At 41.0% G+C, this 17975-nt stretch overlaps 1 protein-coding gene across 1 annotated transcript in view; it reads left to right on the top strand.

The window, feature by feature from the left end:
• Positions 1 to 4806: 4806 nt before the first annotated feature.
• PAXIP1 (PAX interacting protein 1) overlaps positions 4807 to 17975 on the top strand; it is a 34796-nt gene continuing 21627 nt past the window's right edge. Inside the window, exons 1-5 of the mRNA XM_071560712.1 lie at positions 4807 to 4990; positions 9936 to 10070; positions 11948 to 11991; positions 14451 to 14514; positions 15511 to 15624. Of these exons, the coding sequence (XP_071416813.1) occupies positions 4901 to 4990; positions 9936 to 10070; positions 11948 to 11991; positions 14451 to 14514; positions 15511 to 15624 (447 nt within the window). The 5' untranslated portion in view covers positions 4807 to 4900. The remainder of the gene's footprint in view (positions 4991 to 9935; positions 10071 to 11947; positions 11992 to 14450; positions 14515 to 15510; positions 15625 to 17975) is intronic.

Here is a 17975-nt window from a genome sequence, read left to right as displayed (position 1 = left end):
ACAATTTAATCTAAGCTCTGAATTTAATTAACTTCAAGGAAAAAAAAGTCAAGCTGTAGTATTTTCACAAGTAATTATGCCTAAATATGATATTGTAGGTGCATATGAATTTTTCATATAATCATTTGTGCTCACAAATAAGGCATTTATATAAGCAAAGACTAATTGTCTGCACAAATCTTGTCAGCTCAGTGGGCTTTCACTACGTGCAAAAAACACTCATTACTACAAAATTTAGATCACTTTACAGTTTTTCTGGAAACATGGTCATAAAGTTCTATGTACAGAGCTCTCACAGTTAAATTAGGTACTGTGCTTGGTGTGTTTATAGCACAGCTAATGTGCTGCTCAGATCATTGTGGAGTGTGGTGATGTGCACCATCTCCATTCAGTCTATTCACCAAGGGAACTAAGTTCAGAAATAAACGTATTAAGGCATAATTGACCCTTGCCAGTGGTTGCTCCCATGCAATTACACTGTGGCTGCATCAGAGCAGAGACTGTACTTAAAGTAACTCTGCTCTTGGATATTTCTTGGGGAGATTAAAGCTGTCTGGAAGAGGGTGAAATGAAAGTGGAGAATGAACCATTGGAAGAAAATGTATTCTCCCAGATCCCACAGAATTGAGAGGCAAGACCACTGCTGCTTTGTGTCTCCGGGTTCAACCAGCAGTGAGGCTGAACATGCATTCCCAGCTGGCACATACACAGACATCACACACACGGCACACACACATACAAGACGTACACACATATGTACATAGCCAGCCACAGACGTCACAGACACACTCAGAGCACTCACACCAACAGGTACAGCACCAATGGCCTTATCCTGCTCCCCCCTTGCCTGGACAGTATGGAAGTACTATGTGGTACCTCAGTTTGGGTTCCCACCCACCCCGTGTGCCCCTCTGCCTTGTGCCGGTGGACCTTTGATGGACTGGTGGTTCCGGAATGGGCCTGGGAGCACCTTGCAGAGTATTATTTGGGCTCCCCCTCCTTCCATTGTTGCTCTGAGGTTGTGCATATGAGCTTTATCTCATAACCTAACAAATCCATATTGAGACCAGATATAGGACAGCACTTTATTGTACACCTGGCTATGACTAAGCAGTGAGACCAGCCCCCTGATTTGACTTAGTTCTGTGTGCTGACATGTGAGCAGAAGCCATAATTTATTTCTGGCAATTACAGGGGATAGTTTTCTTGTTCAATAACACATTTTTCTTGTTCAAAAGCGTAATTTTTCAATCTAGTTTTCTGCTCTTTTGGTTTGTAAACGAGATCACACACGATACAGAAATTGAAGCTATTTGTTTTCATTAGAAGTAGTCTAATTACTAGAATTTAAATACCTTTGTGACAGGTGACTCATGAAATACATAAAGAAGTAAAAAAATGTTAATTAATTTAATTCTACTAGTTATTTAGAAGGGGAAAAATTGGTGACTTGTAAGTAGTCTTTTCTCCTGGGAATGGTCACCTTGAAGCCAACAGAATTGCAAATGAAGATACTTCTGTGTGAGAAGATTTAATATCACTGCTGATAATACAACAGCCACTCTGTGTGACCCATAACTCAACACTGAGATTTAAAAAGTATTTCTTAGGGGCCACTAAAACTGACAGGTGTCTAACCGGACCAGTTTTCTGTAGATGTGTTGCTGCACATTGTTTCATGACACATGCAGAAACATCTTGTTTTTTAGCTGTGCTGCACAGCCGGTCGTCTGCCTGACTTCAGCTCAGCCAAGATTTTCCAAGTCCTCCTTCCTTCACCAAGCACAGCTCCAGGGGTCTGTCCAGGAGTTCCTTTCAGAGCTTATTCATTTGGTGGAAGGAGGATGTGATTGTCTCATTATTCCCATTTCTATCAGAAGCTTTGTGGTTAAAGAACATCCAGAGAATTTAGGCATCCAGTGGCTGTCCCTACCTTGTGCCTCAGCAAAGTTGCTTTTAATCCATTCAGGAAGAGAAGGACAGACCCAAATATTCATGTCCCACATCTCAAGTGAAGGCCACAACAACTTCACCCTTTCTATGCAGTTCAAAATTTAAAAAACAAATTTCTTTTGGTAAACCTATTTTATTTAATTCTTAACCACTCTCTTTTTTTACATTTCATTACACTCCCAGACTAGGGATGGAATTAAACTTTCTTCTTGCATTGTTTTTATAATTAGTTAAAAAGAACAGTTATCCTTACCTTCAGGTTAATTACAGTTAACCTTATAAATGCGACTTTTTTTGGAGGAAATCTGCTTTTGCAGTGAATTTCAATGTTTTACCACAGTAATGTGACATTGTATTGCCAGCAGATTTCCAAATTATTATGTTTAGAAATGCCAAAGTCATCTCATATTCTTCTGATTTGACTGACTGAACAAGTGGAAGATCCGAGGTGATCCCACCTGATGCTGCAATAGCACATGAATTCCAGATGAAGGTTTGGAAAGGGGCATCCTAGTGAAAAATGTGCACTAGTTGTTTGTATTCTGCTCTTTGTCAGTATTAACATAATGCCTGATTTGACATCCTTGTAATGTTAGAGTATTGTAAAGAACCAAAAATGATGTGACTATGGAAAATCCAAAGAATAGGAAAGCCAAGAGGAACTCATTAAGACTAACACAGAAAATAGGATGAGGAGGAAAATCAAAAGGACAAGACCCTTGAAGGACAAAACTTTGGTTTTCTTCTTGTGTAGCAGGAATATGTGACAGCATCTGGGATTAGGAAAAAGGAAAATATTCCTGTGAGAAGGAGCAATTTAGGAATCACACTGAGAAAGATGAAGCCAAGTAATGAATGACATCATGAAGAGAAAAGAATTCAGAGAAAAATGTGGACAAAAAAAATGAGAGACAGTGATATTTATCAAAGAAAAGAGGTGAAAATTACCAGTGCTGGACGATGCAGATGATTACACAGGCAATGAATCCAACAGGAAAGGAAACTTGGGAAGCAATGGTGTAAATCATATCTGATAGATCAAGAAGAATAAAAAAAATATTTCACTGCAGGTGAATAAAGAATTTGGTCAAAGTAGTTCTAATTTAGTGTGAAGAGGTCAAAATGGATCAAAAATGGAATTGGAATGAGTGAAAATTATGGAACTGAGAAAGCAATGGCTGGACTTAGGAGCTTGGAGAGTGGCCATAAAGGAAAGCAAGGTTCAGAGAAGTGTTTTTCAAGGACAGTCCAGGAAATACATGGGACAGAAGAAAATTACTCTAAACAAGGATTATTAGAAAAGATAGAAAGTTAGATGAGATTATGAATTACTGGATGAAAGGGATAAAGGGATTTAAAAGCAGATGGTTATTTCTACTCTTATTTCCTGCAGTAGAAAAAAAAAGGTGTATCTTATAAAAGTTTAAGGACTTTTTACTTTGTTTTTAACTTTAGAAAGTAAATTGTAATTAGGAGGGTGGACAAAAACAATAAAATATGCAACCATAGGGTAAAATGACTTTCTGGAGTAGGAAAAGAGTAGGTGATAAGTTGGTTATTACATAGGTGGAATAGAAAGGGGGAGATGTCATGTGGAGATCCAGGAGACCAGGAGAAAGGTGGGTAAAGCACCTGTTTTGGAAAAGGGCAAGAAAGTTAGGAAATTGTACAAGATACATTTCACTTCAACTCACCATGTAATGCTGGATAAATAATTTTATCCAGTAAAATTTCATCCAGTAAAAGTAAATATATTACTTGCAAACTGATTAATAATTTCTACCATAGTCTGAAGAATAACACGTTAAAGAAATCCAGTTTTCTCCTGGGAAAGTGAGACAGGCTTTGCAGGCAGGAGGCAAACAATAGTTGTGTATTTTTATTTCCTAAGCCTTTTGATGCCATCTGGTAACATTGGGCCTGAGTATGGGAAGGTAGCATTGTCCACATAAAGGTATTATGAGAGGTCCAAAACTCCTTTGGAAAACAGAGAGTGGGGGCAAGATTTGTATTATATACAGTACTTACAAAATACAAATATATGTAACTAATTATATTTTATATTTGTTATAGACACCCCAGTGAATGCAGGGATGTTTTAATATATGCCAGATGAATCAGGCTGTGAAAGTGTTCATTTCTCCCTGTTGGCTATAACTTGTATAAAGCGTTGATTTTGTTTTTCTTAGTTAGGTAAGATACATCCCTCTCTGGGAGTGAATGGTTCTCTATGAACGTAGAAGGACGCTGAGTCAGCTTGCGAGGGAAAATGCTTCATTTTGGTCGGACCCGATGGCCTTATAGATCTCTTTCCAACCCAAGTGACTCTATTTTACGATTTCGGGAGGAGTCAGTAGGTCTATTACTGCGGTGGGTGCCGGAAGAGACACCACAACAGCGAGACCCGCAGCCATCGATCCCGCCCTCACGGCGGGAATGGGGGCGGGGCCTGGAGGGGGCGGGGCGTTGTGGGCGGGGCTTGTGCGCCCAGAGGGGCGGAGCTTGAGGCGCGCGCTGCCCTCCCCGCCGCCGGCCAATGGGCGGGGCCGGGCATCCCCCCTGCCCGCCTCTGTCGTTCGCGGCGAGTCCATTGCGTCCCGCGCGGGGGGAGCTTTGCACCTGGATGGTGTCTCCCGGTCCGGTTCGGACAGGCAGGGAGGGGCAAGGATAGAACCCGTGGATCAGGGTCGGGCCTTGTCCTGCGGTAGCCGTGGTGGCTGGTCGGGCGGGGGGAGCCGCTTCGTGCGGGCGGCTTTCCCCTGTCCTTTCCACCCCCCCTGCGTCCCGGCGGGGAATGGTATGTGCCGCAGCGCGCGCCTTGCTCGCGCGGTTCGGCGGCTCGGCGGGGGGAGGGGGACGGGAGAGACCCGGGCCCGGCGGGTTCTGCACACCGAGCGCGGCCCATCAGCGGGGACGGGGGGAGCGCCCGGCCCTGCCGCCCGGCACCATGCTGGCGGACGACGAGGAGGAGCTGAAAGTCCCGGAGGACATGTTCAAAGATGTCAAGTTCTTCGTGGTGGGAGACATCGACCCCAAGGTACTGGGTCATCCCTTGGCCCATTCCCGCCTTTCCCCGCTCCCGCCACCCTCTGCCCCCCCCCCCGCGGTGGGGGGGCACGGTGGGACCGTCCGGCTGCCACGCGCGGGCTCGGGGCTCGCGCCGCCTCACGGGGAAAGGGCGGGAGTTGCGGGGGGAGCGCGCGCTGAGGGGCCGGGAGGGAGGGCGGGGGGGGCGGAGCGGCCGGTCCCGATCCTGGTCCGGAGCCCGATCCCGATCCCGGTCCCAGTCCCGGTCCTGGTCCCGGCTGTGCCCCCGGGAAGCGCCGCCGCCGCCATGGGAGCCGCGGCCCCGCCGCGCAGGCCCTATCGCCGCCGCCTGAGTGGAGGAGGAGCGGGCGGAGGGACTTCCTGGGCCGGGCCGGGCCGGGCGGGCAGCGGGGGCAGCGCCTGCAGCTCCTCCGGGCCCGGCCGCGGGTTTCCCGTAGGCCCGGCCGGTCCCTGCGCCCGCGTTCGGGATGGGACACGGGGATAGGCCGTGGGGAGGGTTCTGCCGGGGGGGCTGTACTGGCTCTTCCCTCCCACTCGGACCTTCCCGCCTCGGCGCGGCCCCGAGCACAGTCCTGGTGCCGGCCCAGGACTGCCCGGCACGATGCTGGTGTGGCTGAGGCACAGCTCTGAGCTCCTGCCCGGCTCTCCCGAGCACCTGGGTCGGGCGGTGCTGCCCGGTGTCCGCTCAGCCGTGCCCTGGGCCATGCAGGTGTCCTTCAAGTGAAAAACACCCAGTCGTGCTGGGCGAAGGTGGTTAAAACGAAGTTTCTGTGGCGTGTCCAATTAGACAGGTGCTCGAAGTGTGCCGTATGGAGCTTTAGGACAGCAGCTTCGTGCAAGCAGGTTACTCCATGCACTTCACACTGAAGTTAAGATTGAGTCTTTGCTTCTCTGGTATTCGGTGCAGCGCTGGGTTCCGTGAGCCTCGTGCCCTGGTTCTCACTGAGCCTTGCAGGCCTGGGAGTGACCTGGAGACACAGGCACTGACCTCTTGAGATGGTATTGATTCCTGTTATGCTAAAAGAAATACAGTCTAGGAAGAATACAGTTAAAGAGCAGAATGAAGACTCTTCATTAGACAGGTATTTAGATACAAGATTTGGGTCATTAGACATGCAAATTTTGACAAAGACTTACAGCGTGAATAACAATATCCGTACTTAAAAACACCCTACAGCAGAGAGATTATGTGTATGAGAATGAGTGCAAAAATCCAGTAGGACTCTTGTACATAATTTATTATATAAATAGTGTCTCAAAAGGGCAGTACTTAGTTCTGTGTTGACATAGGAGGACAATGAGCAGATTTCCCATAGAGCGAGTAAACAAACATTCACTTAAACTGGTTTTCTTTCACATATTAAGTTTTTTTCTCCATTTATGGTTCACTGTCATAGGGGTTTGATTTGCTCTAAATTAAGTGCACTGAATTCTTCTCTGCCTGGATTGGTTGTCAGAGCCAGGTCAGACTGAGTAGGTGAGCTGGGCTGGGCTGGGATGAGCTGAGCTGGGCTGAGCTGAGCTTGGGACCAGCTTTTGAGGGAGCCTATGTCCTGGTCTAAGCCCAGCTGGCAACTAAGCAGTTGCTTGCTCATTCCCTACCCCTACCCAGTGGACTGGGAAGGAGAATCAAAAGTGCAACTTGTAGGTTGAGATAAGAACAGTTTAATAATTGAAAACCAGGTAAGATATAATGATAATAGTAAATAATAGTCACAATAAAAAGGGAAGGAAAAGAAAGCAAAGAAGTGATGCACTGTACAATTATGCACCACCAATGCCAGACTCCCTTTCCTGAACCCAGGCTGGCCCCTTGCCAGGTAACTCTCCCAGTTTATTTATATATATATATATATATATATATATATATATATATATATTCCCAGTATATATATACTGGGAGTGACATTCTGTGGTGTGGAGTGTCCCTCTGGCCAGTTCAGGTCACCTGTCTCAGCCACGCTCCCTCCCTGTTTCTTTTCTGTACCTCCTCACTGGCAGAGCATGAGAGACAAAAAAAAAAGTCCTTGCCTTAGGATGAACACAACTTGGCAAAACCCAAAACTTCAATGTGTTACCAGCATTATTCCTATTCTGAATCCAAAACACAGAACTGTACCAGCTACTGAGAAGAAATTAACTCTGTCCCAGCTGAGCCCAGGACACCCCTGTGGTACCCTGGGGACACTTGAGCAAGAAGAGCATTTACTGGATGCGTTTTGAGCTGAGACAGAAATTCTAAATTGAACTCAAAACAATTCTTAGACTGAAATTTCCTCCATTACTGATGTAAAAATTACAAATCTATTTAGCACTTTTTACTTCTCCATGTAAAAGCAAATGCCAGCTTGATTTTGTAAAGAAGTTTCCTCCTTCATCTTTTGGGGAGGAGTACGCTTTGATCAGCTTAGAATTCCAAATGGTTTCACGGAAAACCAGTTATCTTAATAAATATTAAAACAGGCCCAGCACAAGTGAGCACAAGAATCAAAACAAATCCAAGAGTAAGAAAAACCCCTGTTTTATTCAGGTGAATAACTGCATATCCACTGCCTATTACAGTGTATGCAGCATAAATTGGAAGAAGGGAAACAAAAGTCTGGAATTGTGCCTGGATATTCTTTGGCAAATGAGGGAGAAGTAGGCTACTGGCTCTCAACTTTAAATCCATTTCCTTGGCATGGGCACTTTGCTGCTCACACCTTACAGGGTGTAGTAGATGACTGTGAGTAGATGTCAGCTACTTTTTCTTTTTTTAATAAGGGCATTTCCTTATTTCCTAAAAGACGTGAACCCAAACCATCAAGGTTTGGGAACACCAGTTAAAAATCAGTATTTCCTTCAGAAAGAGTTAAAAGTAATGTAATGCAGCACAAGGACTTTGAACACGATATTTGGGTTCTGGTTCTCTCTTATTCTATTCATTTTTTGATGCCCATTGTCTTACTTCTTAGTTTTGAACAATTCCTCTTGTTTCATCCAACACATTTTTTAGTGGGAGAGAACAAGATAAAATGTGTATGCTCCCCCCCCAAAAAAAGAAATTTCCTTTGGTGGGTATAAACTAACACATAAAGTGCATGATTTTTACAAAGTTCATATTAGGACTTTTCAACATTCTGTTTTCTAGTTACAGGTGTGTGATTGATACCAGTATAAGTGAAGTTCTTTAATTGTGCCAGTATAACTTTTCAGTCCAGGCACTACGTAATCACTTGTTCTGAGACGAGAGTTGAAATGAGCTGAATTAGAAAAATTCTTCATGAAATAATCATATGAATTATTATCTGTCATATTTGTAGGGTTTAAACTTAGTACCTGAAACTAATGTAACTTTTTGTATGAGCAGACTCTTTGCACAATCTCTTTAATGCAACATAGTTTTGATATTAAAAAAAGTCTTACTTGTAACCCATAATTACAGCTTCTTTCTGACACTGTCAGATTTGGGTGCTCAGTTTTCATGACGTTCACTCCTGTTTTCAGCCTTCCCCTAAATAAAGAGTTGAATGGGATTGTAACTCAGCTGTGTGAGACAAGGAACTCGTGCTGGGGCTGTTCTTAAGTATCTACTAGTTCCAAAAATCCTTTATTTTATTTTAACTTTTCCCATTGGGATAATAGTGTCCTCTGTTACTTGTGAGTAACTGAGTTTCATGTGCAAAGGTGTCTCCTGATTCAGGAGATTGGTGCGTGAAATGGAAACATTGTCTCCTGTTCCAGGCTGTGATGGCTACAACAGAAAGCTCATGAATCAATTTTCTTGGTTATTTTAGAGTATATATTTTGTAATTTGGTAATATGACATATTCAGCCACTGCAGAAAAAAGTTGCTTTTTTTTATTAATGAAATTTTAAAGTCAGGTACTTCAGTCAGGAAGTGCCAAAATTGTCTCCTGATAGGGTGGTGATTTTTCCATCTTTGTTTTTCTGCTTGGCACAGGTGCTTTGTAAAACAGTCCAATGCCATGTTTTGAGAGAGCCTTTTTTTCAGTGCTTTTCTGTCCTGGTGGGTGTACAGGATAGGGAGTAATTGTTTAAGGACCAATTAATTAATATTTTGTTTGATGAATGCAGTGCCTTGCTCTCTGCTGTTCACTGCTGTGGGGAGAGCATCCTGTTAGGAAGGGAATGTCCCCAGCAGGTTTTCAGGAATAGGCATCTGTCCCTGGCAGGTTTTGGAGGATGGGCATCATACCAGTTTGTTCCTGCTAAATCATTATTTCTGAATAATAAAAGGAAAATGGAACAGTAATCTTCATTCACATTTCTCTTCCTCCCCTCTACTCCCGACTACCTCCTTTGTTACTTTTGCTCAAATGAAAGGCTCGTTTTGGGGGGCAGGATGAGATTCATCAAAAGCTTTCACAACAGAGCTGAGCCAGTGCTGAACTATTAAACCAGTGTTGCTCTATGGGCTTTGCAAAACCAGGAGTGAGATGTGCTTTGTTAGCTGTGAGGTGTTTTGTGTTTTCTGAGGACAGAGTCGTGTCTTTTGTTTTATTTCTTTGAATCACTTAGTCCTTAAAATTTAGCCTCTTATTTTAAAGCATAATCAAACACTTCCAGAGCTACCAAAAGCAAAAACTGAGAAGGGTTTTCTTACCTGAGAGAAAAATGTTTTCAGTTGTTTTTGAGGAATAAATGTTTTGGAAAAGTGTTGACATTTTCCAGATTTCTACCACAGCCTCAATTATTTTGGAAAGTAAATCTTTAAATGATGAAAATGTGGCAGAGTTGTAAACCTTTGGCAATCAGATTTTAAATGGGATGTGTTTGAAACTTTAAAAGAAGTGCTGGCCACCTCCTGGGGGACAGCCAAGAGAGAAGGTCATGTTCATTCTTCCAGCGTTAGTGTCTTCTTGCACTAATGTTTTCCTTAAATAAAACGTGCTAGAAATTGTTGACTTCTCCCTGTTCTCTTTTGGGTTTAGGTTATTCAACTTCTGAAAGCTGGGAAAGCAAAGGAAGTTTCTTACAATGCACTGGCTTCACATATTATTGCCGAAGATGGGGACAATCCTGAAGTTGGAGAATCTCGTGAAGTTTTTGATCTCCCTGTGGTAAAGGTGAATCACTTATCCATGATATTGTCAAAGTACTGACATGGGTACTCCTTGTTATAACAAAATATTCGTGTTTGAATGATGACTACGTGAAACTTACATTTAAAGATCTTTTATTCTTGTTACACAAACTTTTATCCTGACTAAAAGACTTCTTTTACAATTCTGTTCTCTGCTTTCTGTTGTTTCTCTGTATCTATCAGCGGTTTGGATATTTTTTTGTTTTCTATTTTGGTTTTTTTTCCAGAGTCTTCCTTCAGTCATCTGTAGGATGGTGTCCTTATTAGCTGTACTTTAGAAATGTTTCTCATAGGAAGGTTCTTACAAGGTTCTGGCAATGGAAAACCTTAATTTAGAATAAGTATTAGATTGTTGAGGGTTTTTATTAAACACATATAATTGATATGGTGCAAAATGATTTTATGGATTCTGCATGAGTATACTATGCTAATTTTAAACTACAGGAACTTGTATAAAAATGGGGGTTTTTCCTCTTAATTTTAGTTTTTAAAAAGTTTTTTCCTTCTTTTTTGTCCTTACTTCCTCATACTGGAATTACCAATATTTTGTTACTCCCTTGCAAAAGTGGAGGATTTTTCCAGTGAAAAATTATGGGCTTCATGTTTGAAAATGTGAATTTGTCACTCTGGAAGTTATGAGAGAGATTAGAAAAAATAGCACCAGAATTTGACTGTGAATACCTTTGGGCATGTGATTTTGGGGTTATTTTTTCAATAGGGTTACAGGTGGCAGTAGAGCATTTTGATAGGTTATGTCATGAGAGCTCCCCTAACCATGTAGAACTGTGAATTAATTCTGAAAAATGAAAGGTGCTTGGCTGGGGACTTTATGGTTATAGTGGACATGCTGATTATTTTTTAATTCCTTTTTCTGAGGTGTTTTTTGCCATAGCTTTAACCTTGCAATCAAGATTGCTGCCATTCTCATGTGAAGGAAGGATATTGGTGTTATAAGAACACTTCCTGCTTGCTAATGCCATTTACTTAAATAATTTAATTTTCTTCAGAACTGCTACTAACTGCTAACTCATTTGGCAAATGAGAGCAAGTCTTTCACTAATGTCACTTAGTTTGACCTGAAAGCATCACAGCATGATCTGTAATCAAGAAGATTAGACTGAGTGTTAAGGGAGTGGAAGCCACAGGCTGGTTATAGGGACTAAAGAAAAGAATTTCTTGAGGGTTGAGGAGTTAAGAATGAAATGATTTTAGCTCATTTTTTTGTATGCTGCCTTCCAAGGGAAAGAGAACAGCAAGATCTGTGACACCATAAACAGTTGCCAAAGAATATTTTTTTACTTTGGCGAAAAAGTAGTTTCATACTGAACATGGTGTCACTCTTTGCCCACCCTTCCTCATCTGCTGCACTGGGACCTCTGTCCTACATCTCCTCCATTCGCTGCCACCTCCCTCTCCCTCTGAGCCCTTCTGCCCCAGAATACTTTAGGGCAGGGTCCTTCACTCTGCTCACAGCCAGCATTGCTCTGTCTTTAGAAACTTTCTGTTTAAGATTATAGTTCCTGACTCCTTGATGTAAGGTAGGATTTCATACATGTGGTTTTTTAAATTATTTTTTCTTAAGAGCAGGGAGAACTGGAAAAAGAGAGGATTAATAAATACTGTGAATGGCACAAGAGAAGGGAATCTTGCTCCCATTTTGCTGCATGACCTTTGAGCTGTCTTTATATCAACTCTTACAAATAAGTGAGAACTTATTAGACTAAGGGCAATGTCTGTGAAACACTTAGACTTCCAAAGCTGAAAGACACATATTGAAATTAGCTGTAGTATGAACTCGGAAGGTAATTCATATTTTGTACATGCAGATGAAGATTTTTAATGTCTTTTTGTTTTTTTCAGCCTTCCTGGGTGATCTTGTCTGTTCGCTGTGGAGCTCTTCTGCCGTATCCTTTTCCATTCAAAATTGAATGAATTCTATACCTATAGGAAACATGTTAAAATAGATACTATCAAGGGATTAAACACTGTTTCAAGTAGGTACCACTTAAATTTTTAAAATGATAGGATGTGTTTTGCCTGCTAATATTCCAGTGTGCTTGGAGCTTTTTTGTCTTACTTCAGTTTGCCCGTCCCTCTGGCTGTTTTGTGCTTCATAGTCACTAGCAGGAAGACCATTATCAAATAGACTCTGAACATTTTGACTGGAAGGTGATACATTATTTACCTGAGGGGCCAGGAAAATCACTGGAGTGCAACTAAGAGAGTGAAGGATGGCTCAGAGTAGAATGGCCTGTTCTGCCTTTTCTAGCAGAATTAAGTAAGGAATAAATATGGAAGAACTCCTAACACTATATTATAAATAATACTTTATTAAACAGATATTGATAGTAGTCCCCTTCTTGGGATAGTCTGTCTTTGCCTTTGGTAGACCCTTGTTTGTGTTTGGCTAGATCTGTGTTTCTCTACCTGTTTGGAACATGTATTCTTGCACGTGGGTGGCTCATTCCTTCCTATCTGTTATTACTGTTCCATCTTTCTTTATGCTCCTGGCAGGTTTGTTTTTTTGTTGTTCTTTTTTTTTTTAATTACAGGAGTGGTGACAATGGCTATTTTTATAGCAAAAAAAAATGCATGTATTTTTCTCAGGCCATTCAGGATAAATATTCTATATATGGACAAGCAGAGCAATACACTTCAGTACAGATACAAAGCAGGTGATGGCAACAAACTGTGCCAGGATTAGAGAAGACTTGTCAGACATGAGATCTCATTTTGGAATGAGGTAACATTTTGGAATGTCTGTAATGAAAAACGGAAGGTAGTAAATGCAAAAATCCAGGTGTTTGTATTAGGAATTCAGGTCTTAATGTGCTTCAGTGACTCAGAATTCCTGTTTTATACCTGGTATTTTAAGGTGTGTGACTTTGCATTTTGCTGTGTCTCTGTTGTGTGATCTAGGCTAGTGATTTTTGTCTTTCATGACTGGACATAATAAACGCGTTTATTGTCCTTTCATCATGAGGATGGAAGTGTTCAGTTGCTTTTGCCACGTGTCTGTAAACCTTCTCTCCCTGTTATGTGGACTGTGATAAAAGAATTACTTGGAATAAGCTACATTTTCGGGCTTAAGTAGCCAAACATTTAATTATTGATGTTGTTCTTTCCCATGGAGAAGCTGCACTATTAGCAAATTTGTCTTCCATCTGAAACAGAGCTTTTAAAAGAGTATTCTAATAGCTGACATTATTAGATATACCCAAAAGAGAAAGAAACCAAAACAGCAGAGTGATGCAGTCCATAATTAAATTGTAGCAATAAATGTGGGAATGTAGCCCTCAATGGCTATTGCTCAGGAAGTCTTTATTGTGGGTGTATGGGAATGACCAAATGAAAAGACCAGGTCTCAGTAGTGTCATGTTCCTGAGCTGCTTGGAGGAAGGAAGTTTTGTACACCTGGCAGCAATAATTGTGTTCCTTGGATCTTTGACTTTCTCTTTTCTAGCACTTCATGTCCTTGGAACATGGTGGGTTTAGATTTTATTCTGAGCCTTATTGTGCTCACTGAAACGGGTTGTTAAGTCTTAACTTTGTTTTGTTCTGTGTCAGTGTCTTTATGACTTGTAGTGCAGTGACATCCGGCCTTTCATTCAGGATTTAGGTGCTACCATAATGCAAGAGTGGTTAATAGGAATAGCTTAGTTTTCCAGTTGGTTAGTTTTGGACCCAGTTTAGGCAGAAATTTGAGATTCTGCATTTTTGTCATTTGTTTGTGTTGTCATTTGGAGATGTAATAGTCTAAGTGGTCATTGACTTTCTGAAGAAACAGGTCCTGGAAACATCTTGTGTCACTTAGGCATAGGGATCTAATAAGAACTGTAAGGATTTTACCTTGGCTTACCAATTCTGGGACTTACTTGATGGGCATTTGCCTGTCAGTTGTTAAAGGTGAAGTTTATTGTAGAAATTAATAGAACATAAAAGCAGAGTAATTTTGTCTCTTAGTGGAAGTTGTTTTCACCAGGGAGAGCTTCAGAAGGCAGCGTTCTCCTGTGTCCTGCTAGCTGACATTCACAGTCTAAGTGACCTGCAGCTGAAGGTTTGACTCCTTTAAGCAAAGCATTCTGAGCTGGGCTGAGAGATGTTCTGGGAAGAGACAAGTTTATGATGTTACCAGAATCAATCATAGTGCTGGAAGTGTCCTGGTTCACTTTGTGTATCAGGTTTTCTTGATGCATACAATTTGAATTGTAAACAGGCAACATACTTTAATAGATAAAAGTTTTTAAATGGTCAGATATTTGATAATATCTAAGAAGTACTATGCACACTGTTTAATTTCCTTCTAATATCCCTCAGGAATCTCTAATTTAATTATTTTGCATCCTTGACACCTGCTTTCCAGTGTAAATGGCTTTTCTCCAGAATCATGTCAGATCTTTTTTGGAGTCACTGCTTGTCTCTCTCAGGTAAGAAGTGAACCATATTTCAGTCTACTCCAACATACAGGCTGTTTGTGATGTTTTGGGGTTTTTTTGAGGAGAGATACCAGTTTTTCTGTTGCACTTTGACTTTTTTTGTGTATGCTGGGTGCATTATCACCTGTGACAGTTTTTCACTGAAAAAGGCCATGAACATTTCAAACTGAACATCCAGTCAGTAACTTATCTTAATTCAGTTTATGGTGATTCTTAAAAGGCAGAGTACACTGGACTACGAAGTCTTTACTCCTATTCTGCATTCTATTTCTACATTAATGCAATATTCAGTCAACATGTTTTACTGTTAATGCACTGAAACCTTAACAAGGGTGCCAGTGAGTAAAGTAAATGGAAGGTGGTGCTTCCATGTCTTGTGTTCATTGACAGCTCTGTAGATCTGTGACCAACGTGTGTGTGCAGACACAGGATCAGGGCCCAGGTGCTAATGGGATAGATGTGTGTGTGTGTGTTTTAGACTTTTTAGTAAGTTATTCCTATGGCACTGTCACTAACTCTGGTTGGTAATGGCTTCAATATACATGGCTGTCTTGGCAGGGGAGGGGGTCATTGCTGTGGCATAAATTGTTAGAAAGAAACACTTCAGTTCTTTATACAGGCAATTAATTTGGTCTACTTATTAAAATTATGTTTAATGAATTTATACAGGTTGTCCAAGATAAATAACTCCTGTTTACTTGATCACTAACTTTTTTTCCCTAGTGGAGGATGATTTATTAGTGTTGAGTTTTACAGGAGTGAAGAGTGTTTTTTTCTTTCTCTGTGCAGGTTAAAAGTTATTATTTAGGGTTTTTTTTCTTGTTGTGTGTCTTTGTCACCATTTTCTCTGTAACTTTCATGCTAATTTGGTACTTAAAAGTGGTAGGCAATACATTAGCCAGACTTGTAAGTGGTATGTCATGGATTATACTGAAATTCTTCCTGCTGGGTGTGTAGAACTAAAAGGCTTTTTTGCCTTCCTTTTAGGTTTCATCTGAAGACCGAAGTACGCTGTGGGCTTTGATTACTTTTTATGGAGGGAATTGCCAGCTGAGCCTCAATAAGAAGTGTACTCATTTGATTGTGCCTGAGCCAAAGGGGGTAAGAGTTTATTACATGTACAGTTCTTCTTGTTGTAGATCTCATTTGCTTTCAAATAATCAGAAATTTTCCAGCTCCCTGAAGTTACAGTTCTTAAGACTGTTCATTAACAACTAAATTCAGCATAATTATGGATTGCAGCAATGCAGTTGATACTTACTTTCTGCATGGCTTTAGGGATGATTAATTCAAAAGTTGTTCAATTTCATACCAGTATTTGAATTGCTATTTGAATGAAGAATTTTAGTCTTTTTTCTGTTTGTCATAGCCTAATTTTGTCATGTCAAAGTCATTAGTGTTTGTGATCTGTTAATATGTAGATACAGAAGCAGTGAAGAAAAATGAGGGACAAAATTGAAAAACTACATAGAATGCCCTTCAGTGTTAGGGAAAGAAATAAAGAGAGCAGAAGGAGGAATGGATTTTTTCTTGTTGTTGTTGGTGTGTGCTGCACCACCACAGTGCAGAGCAGGATGATACCTCCCTCTACCAACTGCAGGACTGTGCTTGATTCACCAGGACATGGTTGCCCCCACTGTCTTCCAGGGCACGCTGCTGGCTCGTATTAACCACCTACCCACCCCCCAGATGCCTTTCTACAGGACTATTCTCTAGTCCCTCATCCCCCACTTTGTACCTGAAACCAGAATTACCCCATACCAGGTGCAGGATCTGGGTCTTGCTCCTGTTAAATTCCATGTGATTGGTGATTGCCCAGCTCTCTGGTCTGTCTAGATCTCTCCTCTCTACCCTTAAAGGGTTCACAGCTCCATCGAGTTTATCATTGGACTTCTTATTCCCAGGTGGGAAGTCAAATGCTGCTATCTTTATGCAGATGGAGAAGCTGAGTCAGAAATACCAGCCAGGCTAAAGGGCAGCGTTATTGAGCACATCAGAACAGCCTCCTGTGCTACAATGCCAGTAATGCTTTGGTTATAAGTAGTTCACTGAAACTTCACGAAGTGTTCAGGTGTTCCTCAGGAACAAATATATTTGTAACTGATTTAGTGTGTTCGTTCAGAGACTGAAAATACTGTAAACAAATTGAAGCTCACTTAAAAATGATTCCATGGATGCTTTCAGTTCATCTGGTGCATGGAGCAAACTTTGAGGTTTGTGTTTTATTTTTTGTCCCTTAAGTACATGAGCACATTTCCATCACCTTTTCATTTCAAGTCAGTGGAAATGACACAGTTCAGTTACTTGAATGTGAGTAACACTAAGATCAGGTTCTGTACCTCCTTACCTAAAACTGTAAAACTTTTTCAAGTTCCTCATGTTGTTCTATACAAACTGAGTATATCATTGTCCTGCCAATGACCCTTTTAATATATTGGAATTAATGTAAACTATCTAATACTAATGTAAGAGAACAATATGTGCCTACTGGGATGACAGTAATTTTCTGTGTACAATACATAGGAAAATGCTTTAGAGTAAAACATAAAAGAGAAAGTGTGAGCTTGGGAAATTCTTGCTTTTACTTTAAGAATCTTATAGGATTGAGGGGTGTTGTGGTGAATGCGTGAGTGTCTTGGTTTTGGTTTTTTGGTTTTTTAAGCGCATGATCTTTCTTTTGTGGACTATATAGAAAGATGTATTGAACACCACCCTAATTATCTCTGTCAGCTAATTAGGAATCAGCATTTCCTATATGTAGGATTGAAATACTTTAATTCACGTATTCATTGACTGGGAACAATTTTATGGGATGATTACTTAAAATGCTTCCAGTCCTGCTGCTCTGATACACGACTACAAGGGAATCTGCAGCAGTTTGTAAAGAGAACAGTTTTGTCACCAGGAAAACTTAAATGATTGCCTTGACTTAGACAACAAGATGATAAGACTGTTAATTCTCACCACGAAGAAAGAATAAAAACATGTGTTGGCAAGTAAACTTAATTTCATCTCTAATATCTTTATTATGTATGAATAACAGTTTCATTGTAGGAAATAACTCTAGAGAATCATTAAATTAAATTAATTTCCTCTGAATGTGCTTGTTGTTAATTTATATTGTTTGACATACAAAGAAAATCCCAGTTCAATCACTTCTAAATATTTGATCCAGATATTAGTTTCAAATTTTCTAAAGGAAGTTTTCTTTTTTCCCCTCACTGTGTGAGGAGTTTCCATCAAAGAGGATGTTTGAATAAGTACAACACTGATTCTGTAAGATTTGTATGTATGGATGAAGTGAGAAAGAAGGAGGGAGGGATAAAATTTTCTATTTTGTCAACACTGTAACCTTGCATTGAAATGGCTTTTGGTACTGTTTGGACAAAGGTGTAACTTTGTAGGCAACATTATGGTTTGCAGCTTCTGAGAAGGTGTATGGGAAGTATCTG

This window comes from Pithys albifrons, chromosome 7 (genome assembly GCF_047495875.1).
Source record: "Pithys albifrons albifrons isolate INPA30051 chromosome 7, PitAlb_v1, whole genome shotgun sequence".
Taxonomy (NCBI): domain Eukaryota; kingdom Metazoa; phylum Chordata; class Aves; order Passeriformes; family Thamnophilidae; genus Pithys; species Pithys albifrons.
The sequence above is the reverse complement of the archived record's forward strand: the minus strand, read 5'-3'. Positions and strand labels throughout refer to the sequence as shown.